At 46.2% G+C, this 27,521-nt stretch overlaps 2 protein-coding genes across 5 annotated transcripts in view; one reads left to right on the top strand and one right to left on the bottom strand.

Annotated features, from left to right (window-relative positions):
* PYGL (glycogen phosphorylase L) overlaps positions 1 to 731 on the top strand; it is a 29,170-nt gene extending 28,439 nt beyond the window's left edge. Inside the window, exon 20 of the mRNA XM_014854254.3 lies at positions 387 to 731. Coding sequence (XP_014709740.1) covers positions 387 to 563 — 177 coding nt within the window. The 3' untranslated portion in view covers positions 564 to 731. The remainder of the gene's footprint in view (positions 1 to 386) is intronic.
* On the bottom strand, positions 583 to 27,521 carry ABHD12B (abhydrolase domain containing 12B). 4 transcript variants are annotated; one of them, XM_044765632.2, is made up of 13 exons: positions 27,337 to 27,521; positions 22,784 to 22,911; positions 21,879 to 21,981; positions 20,070 to 20,264; positions 17,927 to 17,957; positions 15,429 to 15,474; positions 15,198 to 15,327; positions 14,754 to 14,791; positions 11,706 to 11,785; positions 3,490 to 3,572; positions 2,040 to 2,118; positions 1,347 to 1,465; positions 583 to 1,232 (listed from the first exon to the last, which is right to left on the bottom strand). In XM_044765632.2, the coding sequence occupies exons 1-13, from the start codon at positions 27,390 to 27,392 to the stop codon at positions 1,205 to 1,207; spliced, it is 1,116 nt and encodes a 371-aa protein (XP_044621567.1). In that variant the 5' UTR covers positions 27,393 to 27,521; the 3' UTR covers positions 583 to 1,204. The 4 variants fall into 4 exon arrangements, with proteins under 4 accessions (XP_044621567.1, XP_014709742.2, XP_044621566.2 ...); XM_014854256.3 differs by having other exon boundaries at positions 20,070 to 20,189; positions 27,337 to 27,517; XM_044765631.2 differs by having other exon boundaries at positions 27,040 to 27,445.

Here is a 27,521-nt window from a genome sequence, read left to right as displayed (position 1 = left end):
ACGTGGCATCCCACAAACAATGAGCGTCAGTCCTTTCCTTCCCCCGGAGTTTAAAGGGAGGCAAAAGAAACAGAGCGTGGGAGAGATGGCTTGCACGCCAAAACACTGTAGCCATGGCAGAAATTACCAGAGACTTTACATATGTGGTTTCTCTTAAAGTGAAAAATACTTTTTTTTTCATTCTTAAGAGAAATATACTCTAGGTAGGAGAAAAGCACACTCTGCCTTATCTGGCTCTCAGTGATGAAACAAATGTATTTATGATTCACTGCGATTTACTCCTGTCTTTTTCCCATGAAATGTGCTTGGATATGCTTGGCCTGATGTTTGTCAGAAAGCTCAGTGGGCCCCAGACCCTGGGCCATATGTGGGTGTGTTGTTTACAGAATCCAAAGGCCTGGAACACAATGGTACTCAAAAACATAGCTGCCTCGGGGAAATTCTCCAGTGACCGAACAATTAAAGAATACGCCAGGGACATCTGGAACGTGGAGCCCTCAGATCTAAAGATTTCCCTGTCCAGTGACTCTAGCAGTGGGGCAAATAAGGCCAGTGGAAAGTAAGTCGTAAAACGAATCTAGAAAAAATTAGCCTGTTTTTGGACTTGAACATTTTTACAACATTCTTTGATTTTGTTTTATTGGCTGATAATCCAGTTAAGTATCTCTGGGAATTGGGGGGAAGCGTATGACTGTATTAGGGCTAAAAATAAAGTGTCGATTTCCAAGGGCCACGAGACCCCCAAACTTCTTACTTTGTAGCAGCTTGAGCAGCGTGCTCAGACTTTCCCCAGCCCTATTCAGAAAGCTAGAAACTGCCTGGAACCTTTAATGCCACTTAAATTGCCAAACTAAAATACAAACTATTTAACTACATTTCTTACACTGCTAAGTCCAAAGTAAAGGGCACCTTATTCACAAAGATCCGGGATGTCTGGTAACTACACATTTTTAGGTGGGACCCAATTTTTACCAGATTCCGACTCTCCAGAGGGGAGGTTTCACAGAGTAGACATGATAAGCTAAACGAGAACGTTCCGTCCGGCCCGGCATCCGTGCTTTCCCTTACTAAAATGGTGGGTAACTTGTAGAAATGTCAATGACTTCAGCTCATCCAAGCAGCCTGGTACAGTTTTAGATAAACAGACACATCCCAGGTGGGTTTGGACCAAGTCTTCGCTGAAGATTTCCGCAGCTCTCAGACCTCAGGCCCACTGCTCGCTCAGGAAATCCCTGCAGAAAAAGGACGGGGTCAGCTCCCATGCTCCCGCCTCCGGGCTGAGGGGCTGGAGCGGCCCTGGCTGCCTTTAAGGGACGAATTGTCCCAGTTAGCAAAGCAGCTCTTACCTCACGGTTTTTAACAGTGTGGGGCTTTCACAAAGCAAGTTGTGGTGGAAGCCAGGAGGAAAGACCACCATCTTGACCCTCTCTTTCTTCCTGTATGCACTGTGTGCGATTTCGTAGAGCTGCGAGGGGCAGAAAGACAGAGACCAAAGTCTGACAATCAAAGCTCTTGTTTTCCAGTAATTTTCCTAAAAGGGCACAGAAACAGCCAGCTTGGGGAGTTAGTCTCACCAAGTCAGAGCTCTGCAGCTCTTCACGTCCCCAACTGGCTGCCTCTGCAAGCAGGGAACTGAAACCTGCACAGCTGACATAGACTCCTGAGAGAACCCCTCCTTCCCGGCCGTCACTCCCTGCAGGGGGACAGGAAGTGCGATGGACCCACTCTGTTTGTTTAAAAGAAAAGAAACCGCATCTGCATTCTCAGAGCCACTACAGGAGAGACTGCACGGAGGTTCCCACAGCAGCCTGGAGGCTCTCTGCGCCTGCAGATCCACAGACCCCAGAGGCAGGGCCAGGATCCACCGCGGACGCTCCTTTGAGCTGAGCAGCACAGGATACCGACGCTTACTGTACACGCAGGCAGCGTGGCTGCTGAGGGTGGAGGGAACCCCTTGTAATGTCAGAGACCCTCCATCAGGCCCTAACCAAAGTTTAGCTGGATGAGAAAATGGCGAAATAAGTATAGTTTCAGTTTACCTGTTTTCCAATCTCCAAAGGCACTGTCCTGTCATCCTCACCATGTAGGATGAGAAGAGGAGAAGACAGGAATTTAACACTAGGGGCAAGTGGAAAAAGGATTCAGTTCAAGAATGATACGTGGGGAGTGCTCCTCTTCTGAGTTAGAGCTTTAGGAAAACTTGAGGTTTGCTCAAAACACAAGAACTCTCTCTCCTTCCCTCCCAGGAAGAACAACTCGGTATATAATAGACTTCATATAGTAACTTTTTTTTCCTCCAGGCAAGGTTCTCTCTCTTCTGTTTACTTATTTAATTAGGTATTTAAGTAATTTATTTCTGTGTGATTTTTGAAAATAATGAAGGAAACACTGAAACACTGAATTTGTACAGAGTTAAAGGAACCTCATCTTTTTCCTTATTCCAACTTATTTCATAATATCCAGAAGATTTTAATTAAAAAACTATAAAAGAGGGGCCGGCCCGTGGCCAAGTTCGCACACTCCCCTTCAGTGACCCAGGGTTTCACTGGTTCGGATCCCGGGCGCGCACATGGCACCGCTCATCCGGCCATGCTGAGGTGGTGTCCCACATAGCAGAACCAGAAGGACCTACAACTAAAATATACAACTGTGCACTGGGGGGCTTTGGGGAGAAGAAAAAAATAAAAAGAAGATTGGCAACAGATGTTAGCTCAGGTGCCAATCTTTTTTAAAAAATACTATAAAAGAAAACAAAATAACTCAAAACCCAAAGGACTAAAGAGAACTCTTTGTAGCAGTTTATTGACTTGTCACCATAAATGTGCAGGATGGACATGCAGTTGACAGGTTGCGTTAGCTCCCTGGTCAGCCCCCTCGTTTGGTATTTCAGAAAGGCGATGGTATTAGGAACGACTTGTTCCCACTCTCATAACTGTCTCAAACAATACTTCCCTGCCCCCCCCGCCCCCGAATTCTGACACCCATCCACCCCCGCCACAGGGACTCGCTGCTACTCCTGACAATGTCAGATCCCTCCAGTGTGTTGAAATAGAAACAATATTGTTAACGACTGCCTCTTGGAGGCACTCAAATTCTCCAGCTGCGAAAGGCTGACTTGGCAAAATCTAGTCACTGGACTTGCTGTTGGGTCAGTAGGCTGGATGGTGGATGGTTGTGGTTCCATGGGAAATAAGGCCTAGAAGCCAGGAGTACCCTGAGGAATGCTAGGCTAGATCCTAGACGACCTTTAGAAGGTCCTGATAGACCCTAAATCTACAACTCCTTTTATGACGTCAGAGAAAGTACTGAATTGGTGAAGTCATCAAATCAGCCCTGAGGAAAATATCAAATACTAAAAATCTGTAGATGCTATGCCCCAAATCCTGTCCCCATCTGCGACTTCTCATCTACCCATCCGGTAATCACAGGAATGCTACCCAGAATCCCACAGATACAGTAATGAGGGATATCTTTTCATCAGCGGCTTACTTTTCATCATTAGGGAAGACTATTTTGTCTTTTCTCAGGGCATCCATAAGCGTGCGTAAAAACCCTGGAAGCTTCCGGTAAATCTGTTTTTTAAAAGGAAAAAAAATTAAATCATGGCATCTAGCTATGTCATTTGTTGTTGTTTCCCACCATGACCTGCAGTAACATCGAGAGTAATGACTTTCTAAATAAACTTTTTTTAAAAACAAAACTTTTATGACTTTAAAAGTAATTCATGTCATTGTGGGGAATTTGGAAAATACAGAAAGGGAGACGGAAGAAAGAAATCACCATAATCCCACCATCCATAAATAACCAGGGTTAACATTTGTTGTTTTTACTTCCTGTCCTTCTGTAAACTCATTTCTTCAAACTCTTAAGGAAGCAGTGATATGCATACTCTGAAAATTGCTTCCACATTGGACATAATTAACTGGTTAGTTGGGGAACAGAATATTCTGATTAGTGAAAAATTCTAATGAAAGTATACAATACATAGGTAATTAGTTTTATAGCATTTGAACATTATAAACAGTTGAATACCATTTAATATTGCAATATTCTAAAAAGGCATTTTAGGTTTTAACAATGACCAGAGGACTCCAACCGTAACAATTATCATTCTGAACGCTGAATTTCCTGTTCAGTGGTAAGCTCCAATAAATGCTGGCTAACCAGCTTTTACTATATTTTGAATAAGTCAATAGGTAAATTAGTTTATATGTCATAAAAACATCCATTTCAACTGAAATGAGGAAAGGACAGAAACCCTGAGCAATACAGGCATTGAGAATGAATGCCCATTCATTTCTCTTCATTTCCACCGTCACCAGCCTGATCCACCCGCCACGTCTTGCTTGGACCTCGCCAACAATCCCACGTGGCTCCTGCCCACACCCTCACCCTGCCATAATCCAGTTCCCACAGGGAAACCAGTGATTGTGCTAATGAACAACTCACTTCATATCACTCTTTGCTTCACAGCCTCCAAAGGCATGTGGATAAACCCAAGCATCGCCCTGGCCTTTGAGGCCCTACAGAGTCTGGCTGCTGCCTCTCCCATCAGTAAGCCCCCTCTGTCCACCCTCAGGCCCGTGCCTTTCATTCCCCTTGGCCCGAGACCGCCAGACTTTCCCATGACAGCTCCTCCTCATCGTGCGAGTCTCGGCTCAGGTGACATTTCTTCAGAGGTTTTCCCACCGTCGACTCCCCCCCAGTCATTCCCCATCACACTGTTCTCTCCCAGCACTTCTCACTACGGAGCCATGGTGGTGTGCACTCGTCTCTGCAGCAAGCAGAAAAACATGAGAGGAAGACGGACCACAGCTCTCTTATTCGCTGTGGTATTCCCAGACCTAGAGGCGCTCCCGGTGCCTAATAGACACTCGATAAAAGTTTGCTAAAGAGAGAACATATCTCTTGTGCAGAAATCCCTGGTGTGCACTCCAGGCTGTTATCTGTCAGTTTCATCTTAGTGTGACTGAATTTCACTCGGATTTTATTCCTTGGAATAGATTTGCAAAGAGGAAAAGACCGGCAAAGTATTACACATATTCCTCTGTGGTGCCTGGGGGTGGAGGGTGTGCAGCGTAGGCAGTGGGACGTTGCAGGAGAAGGAAGTGCGTACCGAATAGGTGGGCTGGGGCCAGTGAGTTCAAATGTCTGCTTCACAGTTTTAAAAAGAAATGAATTATGTTCATTCCAGAAGCAATTTTTAGATCATGCGCATCACTGCTCCTATACGAGTCTGGGAAAATTAGAGTTCCTCGCTGTCGTCTGTTGTAGTCTCCCACTGTGAACTGTAGTAATGCAGCGAATAGTAACTTTCTAGATATAAAAACTGAAAAAAAATTTTCTGATTTTAAAACGTAATTCATGTCATTGAGGGGAATTTGGCGGGAAAATGGGTACAGAATGTGTCAGTTGGGCCAGAAAAGACCAACGTCAGCTTCGCTGTTTTGGTTTAGCCGCTCCGCCAGGCACCCCCTGGTTCTGGGGTCGTGGGCCTGCGTTTTCTGCGAGGTCTCCTAGTGGGCAGTGCACACTTGCATCCTCACCCTGCCTTTGTCCCTTTCTCCTTTGCCCTCCTCTTACTTATACAAGGGTAAGATGTCTTGTTCGGTTTTCTTTTTTCCTTTGTGTTCTGATTCCACCACCCTGGAATCGGGACTCCTCTGAGGGGAATTCCATAGGAGACGCCCTATGGCAGCTCATCTCCAATTCCGAGGGTGGAAGAAGGAAGCAGGCCCCAGTCAGTCTACCCCGTTGTTCCTCACTCCTCACCAGCAGGGGTGCCCCTCGAGACTCAGAGGCCACACCGTCCCGTCCAGAGGGGCTCCTGATTGGTCTGCCTGCCTCCTCTCCTGGATACCAGCAGGTAAATGCTCCTAAAATACCAGTTACGTGGAATCTGCTATTACAAAGCTTTGGGAGAGCCACATCGTCCACTTTAAAACAAAACCAAAGACTCCTGGCTTGACTGCAGGACCATCCACGTCTGGACACAATCTTTCATTCCAAAGGCTGCTCACCTCCAATCTGTCTGCCTGGAGTTAGAAGATGTAGGATTGAATCCCATTTCCTCCTCTTACAGGGTGTGTGGCCATTGGGCAAGCCTCCACTCCACTTCCCTCAGCCCTAAGTGAAGGCGATGATGCCAGATTCACTGAGCCGTCGTGAGGACTTAAAGGGGGAGAGTGTGAAGGTTCCAGGTGGAAGCCCTGGTTCTCAGGACCTTAACACAACTGCCCCACTCCGGCCACGGGCTGTGGCTCGCATCCTCACCTCCTCTCAGTCTTACCTGACTGCTCTCCTGCATCTACAGTCTCTCTGTACGTCTCCACTGACCACACCGGCATACAAGACCTCTCTTCCTAAATTCTGCCCACCCTGAAATTATAGTCCTGGGTCCTCCCTAACACTTCTCTTCGTCCGCTTGGTGGCAGGAAGAGTGAGGAAGGGACAAGGGTTGGTTGACTGCCCACCAGCAGCTGGTGCTTTGCATAGACCACTCTACTTAATTTAATCTTCACAACAGCCCTGTGCAGTAGGCAGTATGCATCAACCCCATCCTAAAAATAGGAGGACTCAGAGAAGGGAAGTAACTCACCAAGGTCTTAACTGGTTAGTGGCAGAGGCCAAATTTGAACCCAGATCCGTCTGGCTCCACAGCCAAGGTCTTTGTCCATGTGTCATGCTGCCTTCCTGTTCTGAGCAAAGAAACTGATCCTAAAGTGACACCTGGAAATCCCTGTCTTAACTTTCCTGTCTCCCCAACTAGGCAGGAAGCCTCTAGAGTTGAGGCCTGTGCCTTGCACTGCACCCACGTGTCCCACGCCGCCTACACTGTCTCACCCAACGTGACGTTCAGAGTCGTGGCACTCCACCGTCAGTAAAACAGCTAAGGGCCACTGAGCACTCATTCTGTGTAGACACTCCTAGAGATGCTTTTCACATATAATTCATTTAATTATTACAACAGCCCTGAGTAGACTATTTTTACCCCATTTTACAGATGAGGTATTTGAAGCAGTAGAAGCAATTAGTTCAAGGTTACACAGCTGTCAGGTGACAGCCTGGAGGTCAAACCCAGGAAGTCTGACAGCAGAGTCGAGTCCTGGTCCTTGAAGACAGAATGCTGCAGGGGGCTGCACTTCCAGCCCATCGAAGTACCGGTAAACTAAGGTTTTATGACATTTTAAATCAAATTCCAAACTTTAAAATATTGGGAGATTTCCCACTTCTAATAATAGAGGAATTGTTACAGACCAAACCTTTTGCCAAAGACAACTAAAAGAGCTGGAAAATTATTTTAAAAACCTTTCTTTGAAGGTGTCAGATATGTACCAAGACAGGGAGGTCTTGAGTGGTCTAGATCCCAGAGAGAAGGGAAGCTCAGAGAGGTGAGCCTGACGTTCAACACCACTTTTCTCCTTGAGACACAGCTGCCAGTCAGAAGAAAGCAAGAAACTGGAGGCAAAGGACACGGCATAGATGACACAACAGAATAGCACAGAGTAAGAGAGCAGGTTTAAACTAACTAACTCGATCATACTTAGATTAAATGTAAACAGACTAAATACTACAATTAACAGGCAATGTTTGTCATACTGGGGAAGAAATCAAAACCCTACTATGTGCTGCTTCCAAGAGATATACAGTACATACAAGAATTCAGAGAAGTTGAAAGTCAAGAGATAGAAAATTATATATCACACAAACACTGTTCAAAACAAAGGTATATTCACATCAGACAGAGCTAACTTTAAGTCAAGAAGCATTATTAATCACAAAAGAGGATATTTCCTGATGAAAAAGGATCAATTCACATGGGAGATATGAAAATTACATTATTATTGGATGTATGTTCCTAATAATACAACCTCCAAAAAACTAAAATAGAAATAAACAACTCCACAATCATGGTAAGATACTGTAATACTCTTCCCTGAGTGACCGATAAAACAACCAGTCAAAAAGATCAGTGAGGAAGTTGGAGAACTGAACACGATGAATAATCTGACCTAATTGACATATATAGGACACTGCACCAAAAACAGGACATTCTTTTCAAGCACGTGGAACATTGACAACATTTCAGGACAGAAGCAAGTCTGAACAAATTTCACAGACTGAAATCATACAGAGTATATTCTCAGATCATAGCAGAATTGAGCTAGAAATCAATAACAAACATAATAAAATTCCAAAATGTATAGAAATCATGAAATATACTTCTAAGTAACCTATGGGTCAAAGAAGTCCAATAGTATAAAATATTTTGAGTTAAATGATCATTAAAATACATTTTGAAACTTGTGGGATGCAGCTGAAGTAAGGTTTAGGTGGAATATGCCTTAATGCATAAATTAGAAAAGAGGAAATTCTGAAAATAAATTATTCAAGAAATTTTTTAAAAAACAAATTAAATCTAAAGAAAACAGAAGAAAGGAAATAATCATGGTAAGACTAGAAATTAATAAACTAGAAAGCCTGCGATACAGATAGTCAACAAGATCTGAGTTGGCTCTTTGAAAAGGCTAATAAAATTCGTTAACTCTTGCTGTAAGTGCTGGCTGCCCTCCTTCTCCTTGCCTTGGATGACAGAAGCCATTGCTCCTGGAAGGTGATGCCACCCTCACCCCACCCAACCCCAGGAATGGTGGGATCAACCACCAGCCTTGACTCGAACCTTGGAGTTCTATGTGGATCCAGCCAAAGCTGGACGTTACCTGAGGTCACATCTTGTTCTCCTCTTCCCACTTCCCTATCCTGCAACTCTCATTCAGATGACCTCCCAGGCTTTTCCTGAAAAGCACTCTTTCAATAGATCACACACACCAAATCACTGCCATGGCTCCGCTTCTAGGAGAAGCTGACCTAAAACTGAAATTAAGAAAACCTAAATAATAAATAAATGTATATATAAGTAAATGTGTAAATACCAGGTTTATTAATTGGAAGACTCAATATTAGAAAGCTATGAATGCCCACAAATTGATCTATAGATCCAAAGTAATCCCAATTAAAAATCCCAGGAAGTTTTTTGTAGAAATTGACAAGTATATTCCCAAACATATGTGGAAATGCAAAGGGTCAAGAATAGTCAAGAGAGTTTTGAATAAGAAGAACAAAGCTGAAGAACTTAGCCAGATATCAAGCCATATGATAAAGCTACAGTAATTAAGAGATTGTAGTATTCATACGAGACAAAGGAGAGAAATGAGAATTTACCAGCAGACCTATATATGTAATAGGCACTGATACATACAAACGCCGGCACTGCAGAGTGTAGGGAAGGTCCATTTAGTACATGGCTCTGGGCCAACTGGATGTTCATATGGACTTCTACATCCAACATCTACAACAATACATACCTGTGGATTACAGCTCTAAATCTAAGAGGTAAAACAGAATTTCTAGAAATAGCATAGAAGAGTATCTCCATCTTTGGGTAAGCAGAGTTTTATTAAACAGGACACGAAAGTATTAGCTATAAAAAAAAAAAAAGCATTGGTAAACTGGTCTGGTCCACCTTAAATTTAGGAACATCTCTTCATCATGAGATACCATTAAGGGAGTAAAAAGGCAAAGCAAAATAAGAGAATATATTTGCAATTCAGATAATTTTCTAATGACTCAGCCTATGAAGAACTTTTATAAATAAAAAGAAAGACAACTCAATTTAAAAATGAACAAAAGGGGGCTGGCCTCATGGCCAAGTGGTTAAGTTCAGCATGCTCTGATTTGGCTAACTGTGTTTGGTTCCCGGGTGCAGACCTACACCACTCGTCAGCAGCCATGCTGTGGTGGTGACCGACATACAAAAGAGAGGACGATTGGCACAGGTGTTAGCTCAGGGCCAATCTTCCTCAGCAAAAAAAAAAAAAAAAAAACCATGAATAAGTATCTCACAAGAGATGATGTCTAAGTGGCTAATAAGCATATGAAAAAATGCCCAACTTCATTAGTCATCAAGGAAATGCAAATTGAAACCACAACAAGATAAGAATATGAGGGCAAGGATGTAAAGCAATTGGAACTCTCATACACAACAGGTGGGAGAATAAAGTGGTCAAGTCACTTTGGAAAACTGCTTGGCACTATAACTACTAAAGCTGAAAATATGCATGCCTTATAATCCAGCAATTCCACTCCCAGCTAATACTCCAGTGAGATAGGCACACACATGCTTACAGAATTCACATTCAAGAACGTTGATAACAATGTTATTACCCCAAACAGAAAGCAACTCGAATGCCCACATACAATAAGTCAATAAATTATATTATATTTATACAATGAAATACTATATAGCAATGAAAATTATCAAATCATAGCTATACATCATGGATAAAATTCTACAAATATATGAATGGATGAAAAAAATAGAAATTGTCCTATATAATTCTACTAATATATAAAGTTCAAAAGCAAAACTACATTGCTTAGAGATGCACAGATGAGTGGTAAGCCATAAAGAAAAGCATGGATACAATTACCATGAAACCCAGCGTCACACTTAGGTCGAGGCTGACTGGATTGGGAAGTGACATACAGGGGTGCTAGTGATGCTAATTTCTTGACTTAGGTGTTGGTTACATGGGTGTTCAGTTTATAATGATTTGTTAAATCATGTATTCTCTCTATTATGTTAAATTTCAAAATTATAAAATATCAAAAAAGAAACAAAAGTAAATGGAAAGATCGTATCTGAATTGCTAAATACCAACAAGTCAGTAAATTTATTAGTAATTACTTAGAGTAATATAATAGATGTTCCATTAATGATTATCTTAAAATGAATGTTCACTTGTCTAGAACCAATTGAAAATGTCTGATTTATTAAATCTTAAATTACTCGGCCTTCAGTCTTTAGATTGTAGAGGGAATTCCAGTATTGAGTGGGGCTTAGATAGCCCACAGGCATTTTCAAGACTCTGTGATTCTGTGAACTAGCTGTCCTAGGAAGTAACAAGCTGCCTTTTCCCTCGAAGTTCGAGGATGATTCATTGTATGAAAGATTCCAAAAGTAGACAGTTGGATTAAAGTAACCTTAAGATGCCTTCTAACAGCAATTTAAAATTTGGGGCCACATGTCCCCTTAAGAGTCCTCTCTCTCTTTTCGTCCCACTTGTTTGCTAACATTTATATGGAGGTATGACTATAAGCAACTGAGCGTTAGGCATGGAATAAAATTACAAAATTAGAATAATCTATACAACAGAGTGAAAAAACAACATCTTCTCACCCAGTTCTTTCTCTGCCTGGAAAGATTGTCTTCTCTTCCTGGGATATTGTGTAAAACCATTTGGCAGCTTCCTTGCATTCTCTAGAGACTTGCTTATCATAAAATCATGAAAGATATGTGACTGACATTCATAGGGCTAAAAATGATGAATGAGAGCTTTGTTTCCACTTTGAAAAGAAATAATAATAATAAATAAACCCAAGTCAAGTCTATCTACAGAATTGTAAAAGATAAGAGGTAAAGCTTTGGCTCTTATAAGCCCCTCTATCTATCAGAAGAAAGTAAAGGGACCTCCAAGTCCAGAAGTCATCGTGCCCCGCTTTAACTGCAACTGGCTAACAACCTGTCTCAGGTTAGAATAACTTAGAAACATATGAAACTAGTTAAGAAAGGAATGTGGTTAATAAACACAGGCATGGAAACAGCCTACACATTGACATCTTGGGAAGATGAATCAGAGACTCACCTTTAACAAGGGATAATTGATACTTGCAACCCATATGTTGGTAAATGGAGCTTCCAGGATAATAGCATCAGCTGGGGATCCTTGAAAATAGCAAAAAAGAAATAACTCCCCTATCATATTGAAATAGCACCTTCCCTAAATAAGGGGTCCTCAAGGTCTTGTACATAAACTACCTGCATCAAAATCATCTGTGAAGCTTATTAGTGATGCAAATTCCTGCACCCCACACAAGACTTATAGAGTCAGAAGTCAGAATCTCAGGGGGGTGGGGAGTGTGAGAATCTGCGTTTTTAACAAGGTCTCCCCCACCCAAGAGATTTCCACGCACGTGATAGTTGCAAACCACTACTCTCTTCTAAAACACAAGCAGACTTTCACGGCTTGGACAGTTCAAGGAAGCAAAGCGCCATGGGAAGTGTTCTGCAGTCCATTGCTGAGAACGTGCCAGAGGCCGACTAGGTTGTTTTGGCCAACACTCCCTATGAGAACAATTAGAAAATGTGTGTTGGATGTTTGAAGGTGTCTGAGGGCTGCTAAATCAGTGAGAATTTGTAGAGCCAATACCAAAAGAACAACGCCAAGAGAGTTTGAGCGGCCTCCCCTCCAAGCAGCGGAAACTTTGAGACCAGCAGTGATGGCTGAGAGCTCGACAGAACCGCCAGCATCTCACAGGACCACGAGGACAAAAATTAGAGCTCAGGATCTGACAAGGAGGAGGGTCTGAGTAAATATCTCGGGCTTTTTGTTCTGACTGCAAAGGACCACACCCTGGGAGTGATGGTGAACTAGAAACAGACCAGCCTCCTAAGGCCTGAGGCCCAGCCTCAGTCAGCTCAACCCCTGATTAGACTGGGATCTCCCTGCATAACTGCCTTTCAGGAGAAGAGTGAACTCTTTCCAGAAGACCATGCCATTCCCCCAGCCTCAGATTATTACAATTTTCCATAAACCATGCCTAGCACTTAGCTAACAACTAGACATGAAAAGACAAAAATAGCCCAAAAACAACAAAAAAGCCAATAGCAGAGATAGATAGGCCAATGAAAGACCTAGGTATTGGAGTTATCATATATGGGCTTTAAAATAACTTATAGTAAATAACATATAGTAAAATTATTAAAATTTTAATAATTGTTAAAGCTTCCCTATATTGATATTAGTGTATTAAAATTCTCACAGTTATTTACACATATTTACATACATAGACACATAAATATATATTTAAGTGATTATTCAAAAAATCAATGATGATAAAAATTTTAGGAGAAAACTATAAATTCTATAAAAATCAAATGAAAATTCTAGAACTGAAAAATACAGTAATTGAAATGAAGAGATCAATAGACTAGTTAAGCACCATATTAGAATCAGCTGAAAAGAATTAATGAACTGTGTAAGTGGTCAAAAGAAAATATCTAAACTAGAGCACAAAGAGAAAAACATTTGGAAAACCCAGAAAAGAACATTGGAGACATGTAGGACATGGGAAACCGACTAAAAAATAGACATATATTATAGTCCCAGTGGGAGAGAAAAGGTAGAATGGGGCAGGTACACTATTTGAAGATATAAGGACCAACAGTTTTCCAAAATGAATGAACATCAAGCCACAGAATTGAGATGTACTGTGAGCCCCAAGGAAGATAAGTACTAAGAAATCCACACCTAGGAAAATCACAGTAAAGCTGCTAAAAACAGAGCCAAAAAAAAATTCTCGAAAACAGCCAGAAGAGGGGCCAGCCCAGTGGCATAGTGGTTAAGTTTGTGCTCTGCTTCAGCGGCCTGGGGTTCGCCAGTTCAGATCCCGGGCATGGATCTATACACCGCTCATCAAGCCATGCTGTGGTGGCATCCCACATACAAAATAGAGGAAGCTTGGCACAGATGTTAGCTCAAGGCCAATCTTCCTCACCTAAAAAAGAAAAAGGAGCCAGATGAAAAAGTAAGCACTATCTTCAAAGGAGCAGCTGGGAGACTGGCAGCTGACTTCCCAATGAAGCACTGAAAGCCACAACAAAATGGATGACATCTTCAAAGTGTTGAAATAAAGTTACTGCCAATCTAGAATTCTATGCTCAGTGAAAATATACTTCAAGAAGGAAGATGAAATAAAAACGTTTTCAGACCACAGCTAAGAGAATTTTTCACTCACATCGGCAGATCAAAAATCCCAGATGGAAGCACAGTGATGCTGAGTGTAACAAAGAGCAAAGGAAAAGGGTGAATCTAAATATTGACTTTATAATATAAGAATAATGATGTTTTATGGAGTGTGTAATATTCAGAAAATTAAAATACATGATAGCATAAGTTCATAAGTTTGGGAGTAAATCATTGCCTCATCCAGGAAGGAAAGTGTTCATGACGTGAGCACTGAGTTCAGACAGTACGATGACCAGCGCTGTGGACGCGGTGTGCGCGGATGGCCACAAGAGTGTCATTTCCGTAAGTAATTAAGAGTGTGATCGCAGGTGACCTGTCTCAAGTGTTCACGTGACTCAGCCTGACCTGTATTGCCATGTGAAGGTTAGGACACAATGCAAGAGATCACAGGCTTGTAGAGCACGTCAGAGTCACCTGGTTCTGTTCATAGAGATTCTGGTGGAAACATCTGGGATCCAGGAGGCCTCTGTTGTAACAAGCACCCGCAGGAGCTGTGGGTGCAGGCGCCTCCCAGAACACGGGGAGAAGCTGCCGTGAATGTCGTGTAAGAGGGCTGCGGCCAGCAGGCCCCACCTGTCACGTCATCATGGATCGTTTCCTCTCCTGTAATCCAGGTCACTCAGTAACAACACTCATTTTCACTTCACAAGGAGGGCTTTTCCAAAGGCAATTTCAACTCTTTCCTTAGGATTTATTTTTAATTCATAACCTTTAAAACCAGCTATTGTTTTATATTAAACAGAGAGGAAAGCAAGCCTGTTACACTCTCGGAAACTGTCTAAAGCTGGGGAGCTGCGGGTGTCTCTGTGTTTGGAGTGCAGGAGTCTCCTGTGAGCCCCCACTTCCAGCATCTCCCTGGCTCCCCCCGTGCAAGCACTGACATACCTCTCTCTTCCAGCACTCTGGCAGCATTTGTTGCAACCCTGTAAAGAAACAAAAATTAGTGCATGTGTGAAGCCATGACTTCACGGTCCAGTAAGCAGCACAAAGTGCAGCATCCAGGGCGAGTATACCATGAGAGCTCTGGGCCCTCCCCTTAGAAAATGTAGCAAGACAGAGAACTTTGCACAGGATTTCCCCATATTAAGAATCCTTTCCTTTAGAACTCTCAGGGAGAGTTGTGGAATGGGCTTCAGTGTCACAGATAACCACAGAGCTGAACGGACACTCCCTTGCTCTGCATCTGGGCACACTGAGATGGCAAGGTCTCTGGCCAATTGTGGGCTATGAGAGGGCAGAGCAGAGCCCCTGTCTCTAAGCGCGGTGCTCCTGCACTGCCGCTAGGGATGTGACACGGAAGCCAAAGGACCCTCTTCCGACCCCTCTTACCCTGTTCCCAGAGAGTGGCCCCAGAGACACACGGGGGTAGTGCCACTTCTCGCCTTGGTCCACTCGTAGACGAAGAGCGCGTCAGCCGTCAGTCCCTCCTCAGTGGGCTTCCCGGTGGAGTCCCCGAACCCTGGCAGCAGGGAAGGCCAACACAAGTCACAGCCTCCAGGTGAGGCCATCCCAAGCCTCCCGCCCCCTGGAAAGCGTCTGTGCCCTGCTCTCCACACGCACCTCTGTAGTCCACAGACAAGACGTGGAAGCCGCCGTCACTCAGCACCTGGATGACAAAGGGGCTGTTACCACTTCAAGTAGAAGATGAAAATAGGGAAGGTGGAACAGAAGCTCCGCTCCTCCTCACAGCCCGGGAGTGATGGTTTCATAGGAAGGGAAAGAGGGTTTCTGAATCTGGGGTTTGACTTCGAACTCGAGATCTGGCTCCGCGGGAAAGAAGGAGAGTGCTGGGGAGGATTGCTGGAGGACCACCTGAGATGACAGGGCATCTTGGGACACAGCAGACATCTTTTCTAAGAATTCCCTTGAGAACAAGAACTCCACAGAGTTGTAGGAGAGGCAATCAGATAATGGGAAGAGCTTTGTATTAAATGTGAACAAGAGTTAACATCGATCCAAAATAAAGAGGTCGCTCGACTATATGAAAGCACGGCCAAGCCCTGCAGATAAATGAGGGCAGCGTATGGAAACACCATTTCAAATGAGATGAACTGCAGTGATAGACAAAGAGAAGAGGGAAACGGGGCAGAATTTACTCTGCAGACGCTTGTAAAACTTTAATCCTCGCGATAGTCCTGTAAGGTAGGTATTATCTCCATGTTGCAGATAAAGGAACTGACCCTGGAAAGTTTAAGTAACTTGTTCCCCTGGGTCTGCTGATGTCCACACACGTGCTTCCCCCAGCACCGCGCAGACGTGGGTGGCTGCATCTCCTTGGGACTTTTATATACAAATTGAACTAATAATGAGGAACTAAACAAAACTTTTAAGTAGCTGTTTAAACTACATTCCCTCCAAGAAAGCTATCTAAGACCCAGAGTAGCTAAGCATCCAGGGAAGTGGAATATCATGTGTTGTTTGTTGTAAACTGAGGGACCACTTGACAGTACAACTCAAGGACAACAACAGCAGATCCTACGCCTAAGAATTTATCTCTAGGAAAAAAAACCTAAAGAAGAAAAAACTAAATGCTTAAAGTTTTCTGTAGCAATACTATTTAAAGTGAATTTAGAAAAAAAACCACTTGTATCTCACCACAGTGGACTAGTTAATAAACAATGGTCTATAAATGCAATGGAGCATGAGCACCCTTTAAATTGATAACTACGACAACTAAGGAAAAACATGGAAGAACGGTTATGAAATAGTATTAAGTAAAAGACCACAACAGGAGAATATATATGGACCCAATCATAGGATATAAAAACTAGAGAGAGACACAAAGACTAGGTGGGAATGCAAATAAGTGAAAATAGCTGTATTGGGTGACTGAAGTGATGGATGAATGAATGCATGAAAAAGAGAGAGGGATGGAGGGAGGGAAGGAAGGAAGGAAAGAAGAAGGGACAATTTAATAATAAAGATTTAATTTTTAAAAGAAATCCCCTACCCAAAAGGGAAATCAAAGGGCTGAGGAGCTTTGGGAAATGATGCATGTGGCATGTGGCACCGAGTCTGCGAGGCAGGAGTCTCGTCATACCCTCCCCACCCATCCCAACTTCCACAGGTGATCTGACCACTCTTCACACCGACACCTCCAACAGGGGACACACAATTCAGCTTTGCCAAGAGTGGGAGGGAAAATAATACATGTTCTCAAGCACATCGGCTTCACCACCATCCCATGGAGGAAGTGCGAAGAGTGGGCTTCAGGGTGGCAGCACACCTAAAACTTAATAGGCGCCACCATCCCAGGCAAGACCACATCCAGCCCACCAGTCGGTCAGAGTGGGCTCTGGGGAGGCAGTGACGGGAGAGGGAGCGGTGGACGGGGGAGCAGGTCTGGGACGCCGGGCCTGCAGGATTCCGGGCCCCACTGACACTGTCGAGTCAGGAAAGAGTTCTGAGGCGAGAGCTGGCATGTGGGAGGAGAGATCAGGTCCTGTGGTCAGTCACTGGACAAGCGGCCCGGCCACCTGAGAGATTAACAAACTGGAGCGTGGGAGAGGATACACAGCCTGGCCCACCAGCTCTGAGCCAGGAGCGCTTGCCCTGCTCCTCACACGGGAAGATGCAGGGGCAGTGCCCCCAAGCTGGGGCCCTGAGCAGGCTGGTGAGGGGGGCAGAGTGCCTGCCTCCCTTTATGGGGCGAAGCCAGGGCCTCCACGACTTTTGAAAGCAGACGTTCTGTCTTTATCCTGTACCACAAAAAACGGTTGTTTCTTGTAGGAATGCCTTTTGCACTTAATATACTCTCATCCCATCCCCCAGCCCTCTGAAAAAGCAAATAAAATGTGTCTTCAACTCCATCTGGCGATGAAGGTCATAAACTCATGAAAGGGTGTGAGGACTCGGAGATGTTCACATCTGTTTTGATCCCCGGTGGTCACTGCAGGTCGAGAAGTCCACCTGTGGGACTCTGGGCTCCAGGCTCCATGCCCGCCCTGGGAGCTCTCAGGACACAACTGTGCTGAGGGCTGAGGAAGTTCTTACGGCTGTGCCCAGAAGACAACAACTGGAGACATAAAATCGGTGCCTTGAGGCCCCGTGAGACATACCTTCACCAGCTTGATTCTGTGAGGAGCTGCCCTATGGAGGAGGTTAAAAAAAAGAGCAAGAATTAGGAATTTCAGTGACAAATTCAATAAAAATCACTATCACGCTGCTGGCATCTGATCTCATGGTTCCTCTCTCAGGTTAGAGGAATGAGTCGCTAGGAAGGGGAGACGACTTGGGCGTCACAGCCCCGGTGGACGTGTCAGGGTGAGTGGCGATGGCTCCCCACTGCTGCCCAGCCCAAGGAGCCAGGCCTGGCCGCCTGGGCTGCCCAGCGTCAGCGTGGGACGGATCGCTGATGGCCCCTCCCTTCACTCCACACAGCAAAACCTCCTTCTAAGAATATGTGCGGAAGCTGAAGGAAGATCAGTGCCAGAAAGTGGCTTTTCAGACCACAGGATGGTATAGTCGTGTTCACTAAGCCGAGATCCGCCTGTTCCGGGTCCAGCCCGCCACGGAGCAAGACGCAGCGAAGGCCAGAGGCCCTGGCCCTGGAGTTGCAAGAAACATCTTGTTCCAAAACAACTGTACTGTCTGCTCTGTAGTAACCACATTAATGCAAGAGAGACAAAGAGGATTCAAATGGCAGAGGACTCTTCAAAGACTGCTTGAGGGCTGGGCTGGTGGTGTAATGGTTGAGTTCACGCACTCCGCTTTAGTGGCCTGGGGTTCTTGGGTTTAGATCCCGGGCATGGACCTACACACAGTTCATCAGCCCATGCTGTGGAGGTGTCCCATACAAAATAGAGGAAGATAAGCACGGATGTTAGCTCAGCAACAATCTTCCTCACCAAAAAAAATAAATAAAAATTAAAAAAATTTTAAAAACTGTTTGAATTTTGTCTTAGAGCCAAGTTTCTTAAACTTTAGTGGATCGTGGAGCCCTGTGAACATGTGGTTAAAGCTATGGGCCCCTTTTCCAGAAAAATCCACCCTTCGAATGTTATGTACAGTTTTGGAGAGGGTGTGTGCGGACCCTCCGGGCCTTCTGTGGATCCCGAGTCTAGAACCACTGTTTGCAGCAAGGTTCCCCATTCCTCCCACTTGGCCTGCCTTCCACCCAGTACTGCTGGTGGAAGCAGAGGCTTCTGGGAAGGCAGGAGGAAGCTGGGTGACCCAGCGCCGGTGAGTCTGGGTCACTGAGAGCAACAGCAGGTTCCCCCAGAGGGGCAGACGTGGATGCGTGGTCCTCACCATCCTTTAAATAAGTTACTATAACCCCATCCCCAAGTCTGCACAGCCAGAACAATGTGAAACCATGTTGAAAAGTGCTGATTTGAATAGGGGATCTCTGTAAGTGTGACTCTCAGATGGACAGCTCGAGAAAGCCCCTTGAGCCGAGGCAAGTCTTGAGAAAGCCATCATCCGACAGAAGAAGACAGTGAGAGAGAGACACAGGCGAGGCAGCCGAGGGACACCTTCTGGAGCCTGTCGCCTGGTTTGAAGTGTCCCCCCTGAGAGAGCGAGGTCTGGGGTCTCCGCAGCTTGTCGCCTCTGCCCCAAGCTGAAGAGGCGCAGTGATCATCGCCCCCCGTAATTAGAGGCGCCACAGGCTCTGTGGCACATCAGAGAGTGGGGCTTCGGGAGGCCGTCCTCCTGGCAGACGAGGCCGGGAATGCAGAGCGGGCTGGGGCATCGTGTTCTAAACTAGAATTACTCAGACGGTCCCTGGGCCCTGGGGTCAGAATTCCAGTTGAGCTCTCATAGGGGGTTTAAACTTTTGATCAAAAGGATTCGTGCTAAATAGGAGAATCTGCATGTAGTTTTGTGAAAAGACCATCGATGTGGAAATTGCTCTGTCTTGGCCTCATGTCTCATGCCTGTTCTCTTTCCAGTCCTCCATAGGTTCAATCCTTCATTTCAGACAGTCTTAGGCATTAAACAAACCACTGTCTTCTTTGAAACCAGTATCCAAATTTTGGAAGTCAGTCTCTCTTTCAGTGAAATATCCACATTATTCTACATATAGAATATATATTATATTTTTTAAGAGAAATGTATTGCCAGACACCTTCAAATTTCAACCAAAGAAAAAAATGTGTATAGGCATGCTCTCAGAGATGAAAACTGAGCCCTGCCTCTCACTCCCCCCAGGACTGAAAGGCTCTCTCTCTTAAAATAAGGAGTCTGAGCAAAGTCACTGACCTGTTCTCCGCACTGCCGTGAAGATACACGATGATCGGGTTGCCGTCGCGAAGGGCCGCCTCGTACCAGGAACGGTCCTTCCCCTTGGCGTCTTCCCCCCGGCAGCTGGGGACCGTGTGCCTGCAGCGACGAGAGGTTCCAACAAACATGTCCAGAGGGGAGGGCCCTCTCTCCGTGGCGGAGTCTGAAACCTTCCTTATGTCAATAAGATAGACAGACAGTTGATAGATAGATAGATAGATGATAGATAGACCATAGGTGATAGACAGATGATAGATAGATGCAAACATACATGTTTATATTTCTAAACTTTTATCTGAGTCATATACACACATGGTAAAAATTAAAATATAATACCACAGATAGGTCTTATAATGAAAACCGCTGCTGCCCCAGCCCTCCCCATGCACACAGAACCCCTTCGACCATTATGTTTTAGTGTCTCTGACTCCTGCCTATGCCTATGCTCCTCCAGCACTGTGGCTCTTAGGTGCAGTGAGTTGAAATGCAGTCCACTGGATGGAAACAAGAAAAAGATTACAGACATTTGCCGCCTGCTATGGTTTGGCTGAAGAGACAAGTTGGAAAGAATTGAAAGAGAACCCATTTTGGTAGGAGAACACCACTTTATCATGACACCAAGCTCTTCTACTCAAGAAACTTGATTTTAAACACCTGTCTGAGCTCCAGATCCTCCCCCTTGTTAAACCGATGAGTGAACCCCCGAAAATACAAACACTGCCGTGGGACACCTCCCAGCACTTGGAGATTGGCCACGTGATGATAAATCTTCAGTCCTCTCAATCATTCGGGAGCAGAAAGTCTGACATCAAACCCCAAGCCTCTGCCCTGAGAAGGCGGCCATTGGTGGCCACCAGGTGAGCCCACCATGAGGACAGTTGACTCCCCAAACCAAGGACGGATGGGCAGGAGCAAAGAATAAAGAGATGCTCAGATTGCCACAATGTTGGCTGAACTGTTCACTGGAGATTAGGAAGAATTCACATTGTGGGTGAACTGACACTGGTTCCTCCACACTCTATGCTCAGATGTTTCAACTCCAGGAGATAAGATCTAGACCAGGGCCCCGGAAAAGGAGCCCAAGAACAAGCAGCAGAACCAAAGAGAAGAAAATACCGAGACCAGCACAGTGAGAACACAAGGAACACTCATGACTTCATCTCACAGGTGTTTACTGAGTGCCTTCCAGGGGCCAAGCTCCGTGCCAAGCGATGAAATCCACCCACAAAGTCGCAGGAAAGCTATAGTGTTGTAAGGAAGACAAACTTCAACCAAACAATCACACAGACATTTAAGTACAGTGGGAATAAACGCCATGAAAGACAAGCCCAGGTGGCACTAACATTTGCCTAAAATGGAGGATGAGTAAAGGCTTCCCTGAAAATAGCCAAACTCAGCCCAGGGGATGGGTAGGGGGTTAATTAAGCAAGGAAGGGGACAGAGGGGCAGAGAGACAGCACATCGTGCGACAGTGCAGCTTCATGTGCAAGGAGGCCAGTGGGTCCAGAGAAAGCCGGAAGGCGGAGGGAAGGAGGCAGGAGGGGGCGGGCTAGCCCTTCAGGCCTGGCGAGGGACCCAAAGCACAGGGCAACGCCTAACAACGCCACACACCAAACAAAATTCCTGAGAAGCAAAATGGAGCTCATCTAGTATCAGTTCCAACGGCAGGGGTGGAGCAGCCTGCAGGGAACTCCCCCACCCAGGGCCAGCAGCCCGGTGCTGCTCCCCCTCGCTTCCCGTGCACAACACTGCCCACCCGGCACCAAGCGAGCGTCCATCAGCACTCACCAGATTCCCAGAGTCACCCCGGGTTCAACTCGGAGGTAGAAGTTCACTGTGTGAGGGATCTTTAACTCCGGTTTCTTTAAATCCACGAGAAATGGTGCTTTGACTGGAAAGCAGAAATCATTATCAACTCTCAGAATCAAATTCCATGTCTTTTAACCACAACCAAAAAAAGTAATTAGCCTTCTTGTTAACAGGCTTCTAAGCTGCAAGCTCCTGCAGTGAGCTCCTGGCAGAGTGTTTCATTTCCACATGAAGACTAGCCATCACAGGAGCTGGATGCTAAAGGACCCAGTGTGGTCGCCCATGGAAGAGTTTATTCCAGACTTATCCTTGTCTCAGGAAGCAGGGAGACCCTTCCCCTAGGAAGGTGAGAGCATCTGGAAGAGAGCAGTGGGCGTTCCATGATGGTAATCAGGCGTCACTGGGAGCCGTGAAGTGTCCAAGGTCGACACCCAGGCAAGAGCACAACCCGCGTGTGTTACATCGACCAACGCAGCTCTCAGTAGGACGACAGGGGAAGTGGATTCCTCACATCGCACTTCCGTCTTTCTCCCTCTCCCTGTCTGTCTGTCTGTCTGTGTCTCTCAAGGGCTACAGGTAAGAAGAGGAAGTGAAAAAGCAGAGAAGACAGTAACAGTGAGGTACCCATATTCACAGCTAACTTGAAGACCAAGCTCCTGAACTGAAACCCCACCCACAGGCTATGGTTTTCAATCTCTCCCCGACAGTTTGCAAGGATTCACACTAGACCCCAAAGCCCATATTAAATAAGTTTTGGACCATTTAAATCTAGCCACAATTTTATAACTGACAGGTCTTTTTCATGATGTCACATATTTGACAGCAGTGAGTTCTTTCTTTGGGAAAACAACATATAGGGAAATTAATGAAAAGTACATACTTACAAAAATTTAAAAAAATGAACATCTCCATCAGAGGAGGGAAAATGTGTTCTTTTAATGATTTACAAGTAAAATTGTCGTACAGAGTGGCAATTTTTCTTCCGAGTGTTGAAGAGGAGTGTGGAATAGATCTGCAATGTATCATGAAACAAACAAGGTATTCAGAATCTGTCCAAGTTTTGTCTTGGTGTCTTTTTTCTCTTAAAGTCCCAATCAGATTTCAGAGACCAACACAGGGAATTACAGGTAACTTGGCATTTAAGCAAAATCCGTTACAGAACTATATGGAATGAGGGAAGGTCAGACTGGGCACTGATGGCGAACTAGAAGAGGGAAGCAGCGAGTCAGCGTCCCAACCCAAAGGCCTATCATGAAAAAGCCCAGGTATGACGGGACAGGAGGAGGACATCGAGCCCAGGTGTGAGGGGACAGGAGAAGGACATGGAGCCCATGTGTGATAAGACAGGAGGTGAAGGACATGGAGCCCAAGTGTGATGGGACAAGAGAAGGACATGGAGCCTGTGTGTGACGGGACAGGAGAAAGACATGGAGCCCATGTGTGACAGGACAGGAGGAGAAGGACACAGAGACCAGGTGTGACAGGAGGAGAAGGACATGGAGCCCAGGTGTGATAGGACAGGAGGAGAAGGACATGGAGCCAGGTGTGACAGGACAGGAGGAGAAAAACATGGAGCCCAGTTGTGATAGGAGGATAAGAAAAAGGAGCCCAGGTGTGACAGGACAGGAGGAGAAGGACATGGAGCCCAGGTGTGATGAGACAGGAAGAGAAAAACATGGAGCCCATGTGTGATAGGACAAGAGGAGAAGGACATGGAGCCCATGTGTGACAGGACAGGAGGAGGACATGGAGCCCAGGTATGACAGGACACACCTGGTAAGCTCCCTCCTGTGAGCAGTCAGTGTGAGGCCTGCTCGCCATCATGATATCGTCAGGTTGAGGGGCTGGACAGCATTTCTGAACTGCCTCCCTGCCCTGATTTCTCTGCTAGACCAGAGGCATTTTTGAAGATAACTGTTATTACATGTACTTTGCAAAAGAGGAGACTGAACAGTAACCTTCCCAAGGTCACACAGCCAATGAGTGGCAGAGCCACGTGGACCCAGGTCTGTGTGACCTCCAGAGCTCTGTGATGACCTCCAATGAGCTATCATTGTCCTGGTGTGTCCTACTTGCCATCCATGCAAGTAAAACTGAACCCCAGGAACCAGGCTGGCCTCTGGCAAAGCTAAGCTCTCAGAGGGAGTTTTCTCAGGGTCCCCTTTCCCCTTCCGCACACTTGCCCCTCGCAATGTCCCTTTGTCCCCCCATTTTCTTCTTCCTTCCTGATCTGGTATTCTCAGGAGCCTTCTGTTATCAAAGTCACCAGAGAGAGACCTTTAAAAAAAGTTCTCCCTCAAGTGTTGATAACTTAAAAACCAGAGTACTTATATATGTTTGGGAGGAATGACAGGAGAAGATCATGAACCTCTGATGAGTTTCCAGCAGCCCTGCAGGGCGTGGAGACGAGATGTGGGCTCAGGGTAAGGGGCAGCTCTTCACGTGCATCAGACACGGGCAGCTGCCTCCTCATAAAAGCAGCAAGAAAGAAACGAAAAGGATGTTTTGTAAAACTTTAAAATAGCCTCCGTGAAGGCGGCAGGAAGGAGAGGACATTGTTGTTCTGACTTCAAAGATAAGAAATCAAAACCCAGAGAAGCCACTTTGAGCCCCAGATCAAGCCAAAATGGGCAGACCTGCACACAGGCTGATTTCTCATGCTTCCTTCACTCGGTGGGCCCCTGCTTTCTCCCTCCTCACTCTGAACCCACGCTGCCCGCCTGTTAGTCTCCCTCTAGGTTACCTTTTGAAGGTGGCAGGGCGCTTAGAAAGCAGAGGCAGTAGAGGGAAATATGTTTCTGTTTTTAAAGAATAATTCATACAGGACCCTCCTCTCAAATAGCTCAAGGCACTTCTGTGAGAAGAGCTGCAGGAAGAGAACAGTGACCAGATCCCTGAGAGCATCAATAATGCAGGCGGCTTCTTTTAACTAGGGGCTTGTCAATTTGACTTCCCCTGGATCAGTAAGGGATCAAAAGTCACCAGCAGCTAACAGGCCTTATCTAAGCGGTGGATGCAGCTTCAGCCCAGTCCCGCCCCCGGCCAGCACATCAAACAGCCACCTTGATGCTCTGGTGCTCTTCCGTCTGCCCTTTGATCAGCTGTGGCTGTAACTACACAGCGCCCCCAGGGGCCACCCAACCCGGCTGGATGATTCTCACTGGTGGAACCTGAGCTGCTACAGGGCGATCATTCGTGCTTCTCTCAGAGGTACCAGCTCTGGGAAGCCCAACCCAAACACATTTGGCCAGACAGCTATTCCAAACATTAAGACCAGCTGCACATGCATCCTACGTGCCTGTTCACTCCGCCAACGTGTTGATCATCAAGGACCAAAGTGTGTCTGTGCCCCCCCCTTCTTCCCTCCCAACCAAATCTTCCTCTTCCCTCACATCCACTCAAGTGTCTCTCCTTGGTCAAAGGCCCTCCAGACAGATCCTCCCACAGTGACCTTTCCTCTCCTTTCCACCCTCCCACTCATATAATCGGCCTCAGTTGGACCCTGCATTGTTCTCTGGTTATTTTCCCGCTATCAGCCCTGTATCCCGATGAGCAGACCCGCATGGCATCTAATGCTTCTTTCACATTCCACTTTGTCCAGCACAGGACTGAGCTCCATAAGTACTTGTGGAGGGACAGGTTGAGAACTGAAAGAAAAGTGTGTTTCTTTCATGAGGGAGAAGGAAGCCACGCCTGTTGGAAGCCCTGGGGGAGAGGGCAAGGGCTTCTTTCTCTTTTTTGAATTACAGTTGAAAGTCAGCGTGAGCTCCACCACGGCAGGACTTGTGCCTGTACCGCCGTGTGCCCCGGGCCTGGCCTGGTGCTGACAGAGAGCCAACGGAAAGAATGAATCAGCCATCACCCACTCCCGGGGGCTTCCTAAGCACTATCTAGAAATGTAAAGACTGGGGGTGAAATAGGGAGAAATGGAAGGAAAATAGCCCATTGACTTCCCCCAACTTCTTTCCTGTGCACATTTTCCATTTTTCTAGTTTGAAGAAAACCAGTTGTATGCGGAGATTTACTCTCCTGGGTCCATCCACCTTAAGGAACAACTACCTCTGATGAAATTTTTGTAAAATAAACAGATCCCCACAGTATTAAAAAATAGCCACTGCAAATATCCTAAGATTCAGCGTTCTCCTTGAGTCTCCAATCACATCACAGCAGAGCTAGCGCTGCCAGCAGCCCCAGGCACACAACAAACCCCCACGAATGCTCGTTCATCTAAAGCAACCTGCTCCAAGAAACAACCAGGATTCAGGATGCGGGACACCCATCTGTGCCCCAGCCTCTGCACTTCGTAAAGTAATCTTCTGCTCCAGTGAAGAAATGTGCTAGTGTTTTATTCTTTCAGGAAGCATCTCTTGAGACTTATTTGTTAGTAATTAGTAAGGCAAGTGATCGAGCATTCCCCAATCCCCACGTCCCACTCCACTACCAAGAAAGTGGATTGTTCTCTAAAAGGGTGACCTGCCACTTTGATTCTCTGCCAAATAAATGTTAAATGATCAGTCATCGACTCTATAGAGACCATGAAAGAGAAGCTGCAAATGCCAGCTTTCCCAGAAGGACCGTATCAGGGAGGGAAGGCCCGGGAATGTGAAGCTGGAAAAGCACAGCCGTCAGGCTATTCTGACTGGGGTGCAGATCCACCCAGAGGGGCCAGGGGTCTGCACCGCCGCCCAGTGTGGAGCCACAGGAGGAAGAAGGAGAGGAGCTTGGTGTCCATCTTCACTTGGACACTCCAAAGTGAGTCTCCTGTGTTTGGATGTGATTCTTGGATATTTTGTAATCAGCAAAAATTAAATAAAACAAAGGAATAGAAAGAAGAAAGGCAAAGAAAAATGCCAATACCTTCCCACACCAACAGAACAAAACAGATACCCCAGTCTCCCCGGTCCAGGCTCTCCCACCAACACCTGCTTCCAAGTAAAGGCGATGGGTAAGATACTGCAGTGGATTCAGGTGGGTTAAGGTTACTGTGGAAGCCAAGGATTCATGGAAGGAAGAAGATTAAACACCCGCTGACACAGACATTTCCGATTTAGAGGATGCAAGACCTTGGCACAGGCAGTGACAGGTTTTGGTTCCAGTGTCCCACCATCTTAGGCATGACGGAGGGCTGTTCCTTCCATACCTGCCGGAGGCTTCGCACGGGCTGGCCTTCCCATCCTGCTCCATCTGCACAGATAGGCCTCGACGGAACAGGAAGCCATCCAAGACTACCATTATTACCGCCACGATTACTAGTGTTTTTGAAATCCGTCGGCCTGGTAGTGAGATGGTCACGCAGACAGAGGTTGGTAGGAACCCGAGCCGTCTTCCTGGCATCTCTGTAAGGAGCTGCAAAGGGACACCGGCCTGCGGGTGGGGTGGGGCCGAGGTCCCGGGGCTGGTGGAGCTCAGGGGACCCCTGGAGCCCGAGTGCACTCACCGCAGGTTCCGCGCCACCGTGTCCCCCCAGGCGGCCACGCAGCCCCGCGCGTCCATCGCCCGGCCGGGTCCCCGCCGAGTCCGTTCGTGGAGCCCGGCGCCCAGAGCCCAGCGCCGCCTCCGCCTCCTCCCCCGCGGGGCCGGCCGGGCGGCAGGCGGGGCGCGCGGGCAGGTGCGGGGGCGGGA

The sequence above is a fragment of the Equus asinus genome, chromosome 2 (genome assembly GCF_041296235.1).
Source record: "Equus asinus isolate D_3611 breed Donkey chromosome 2, EquAss-T2T_v2, whole genome shotgun sequence".
Lineage (NCBI taxonomy): Eukaryota > Metazoa > Chordata > Mammalia > Perissodactyla > Equidae > Equus > Equus asinus.
This window is presented reverse-complemented; position numbering and strand designations above follow the sequence as displayed.

Coding starts and splice junctions, on each gene's coding strand:
- ABHD12B (XM_044765631.2), bottom strand. CDS start 27,233: ATGCCAGGAAGACGGCTCGGGTTCCTACCAACCTCTGTCTGCGTGACC. Junction 17,958..20,069: donor CACGGCAGTGCGGAGAACAG/GTCAGTGACTTT, acceptor CCTCCTCCATAG/GGCAGCTCCTCACAGAATCA. Junction 1,466..2,039: donor CTTTGGAGATTGGAAAACAG/GTAAACTGAAAC, acceptor TGCCCCTCGCAG/CTCTACGAAATCGCACACAG.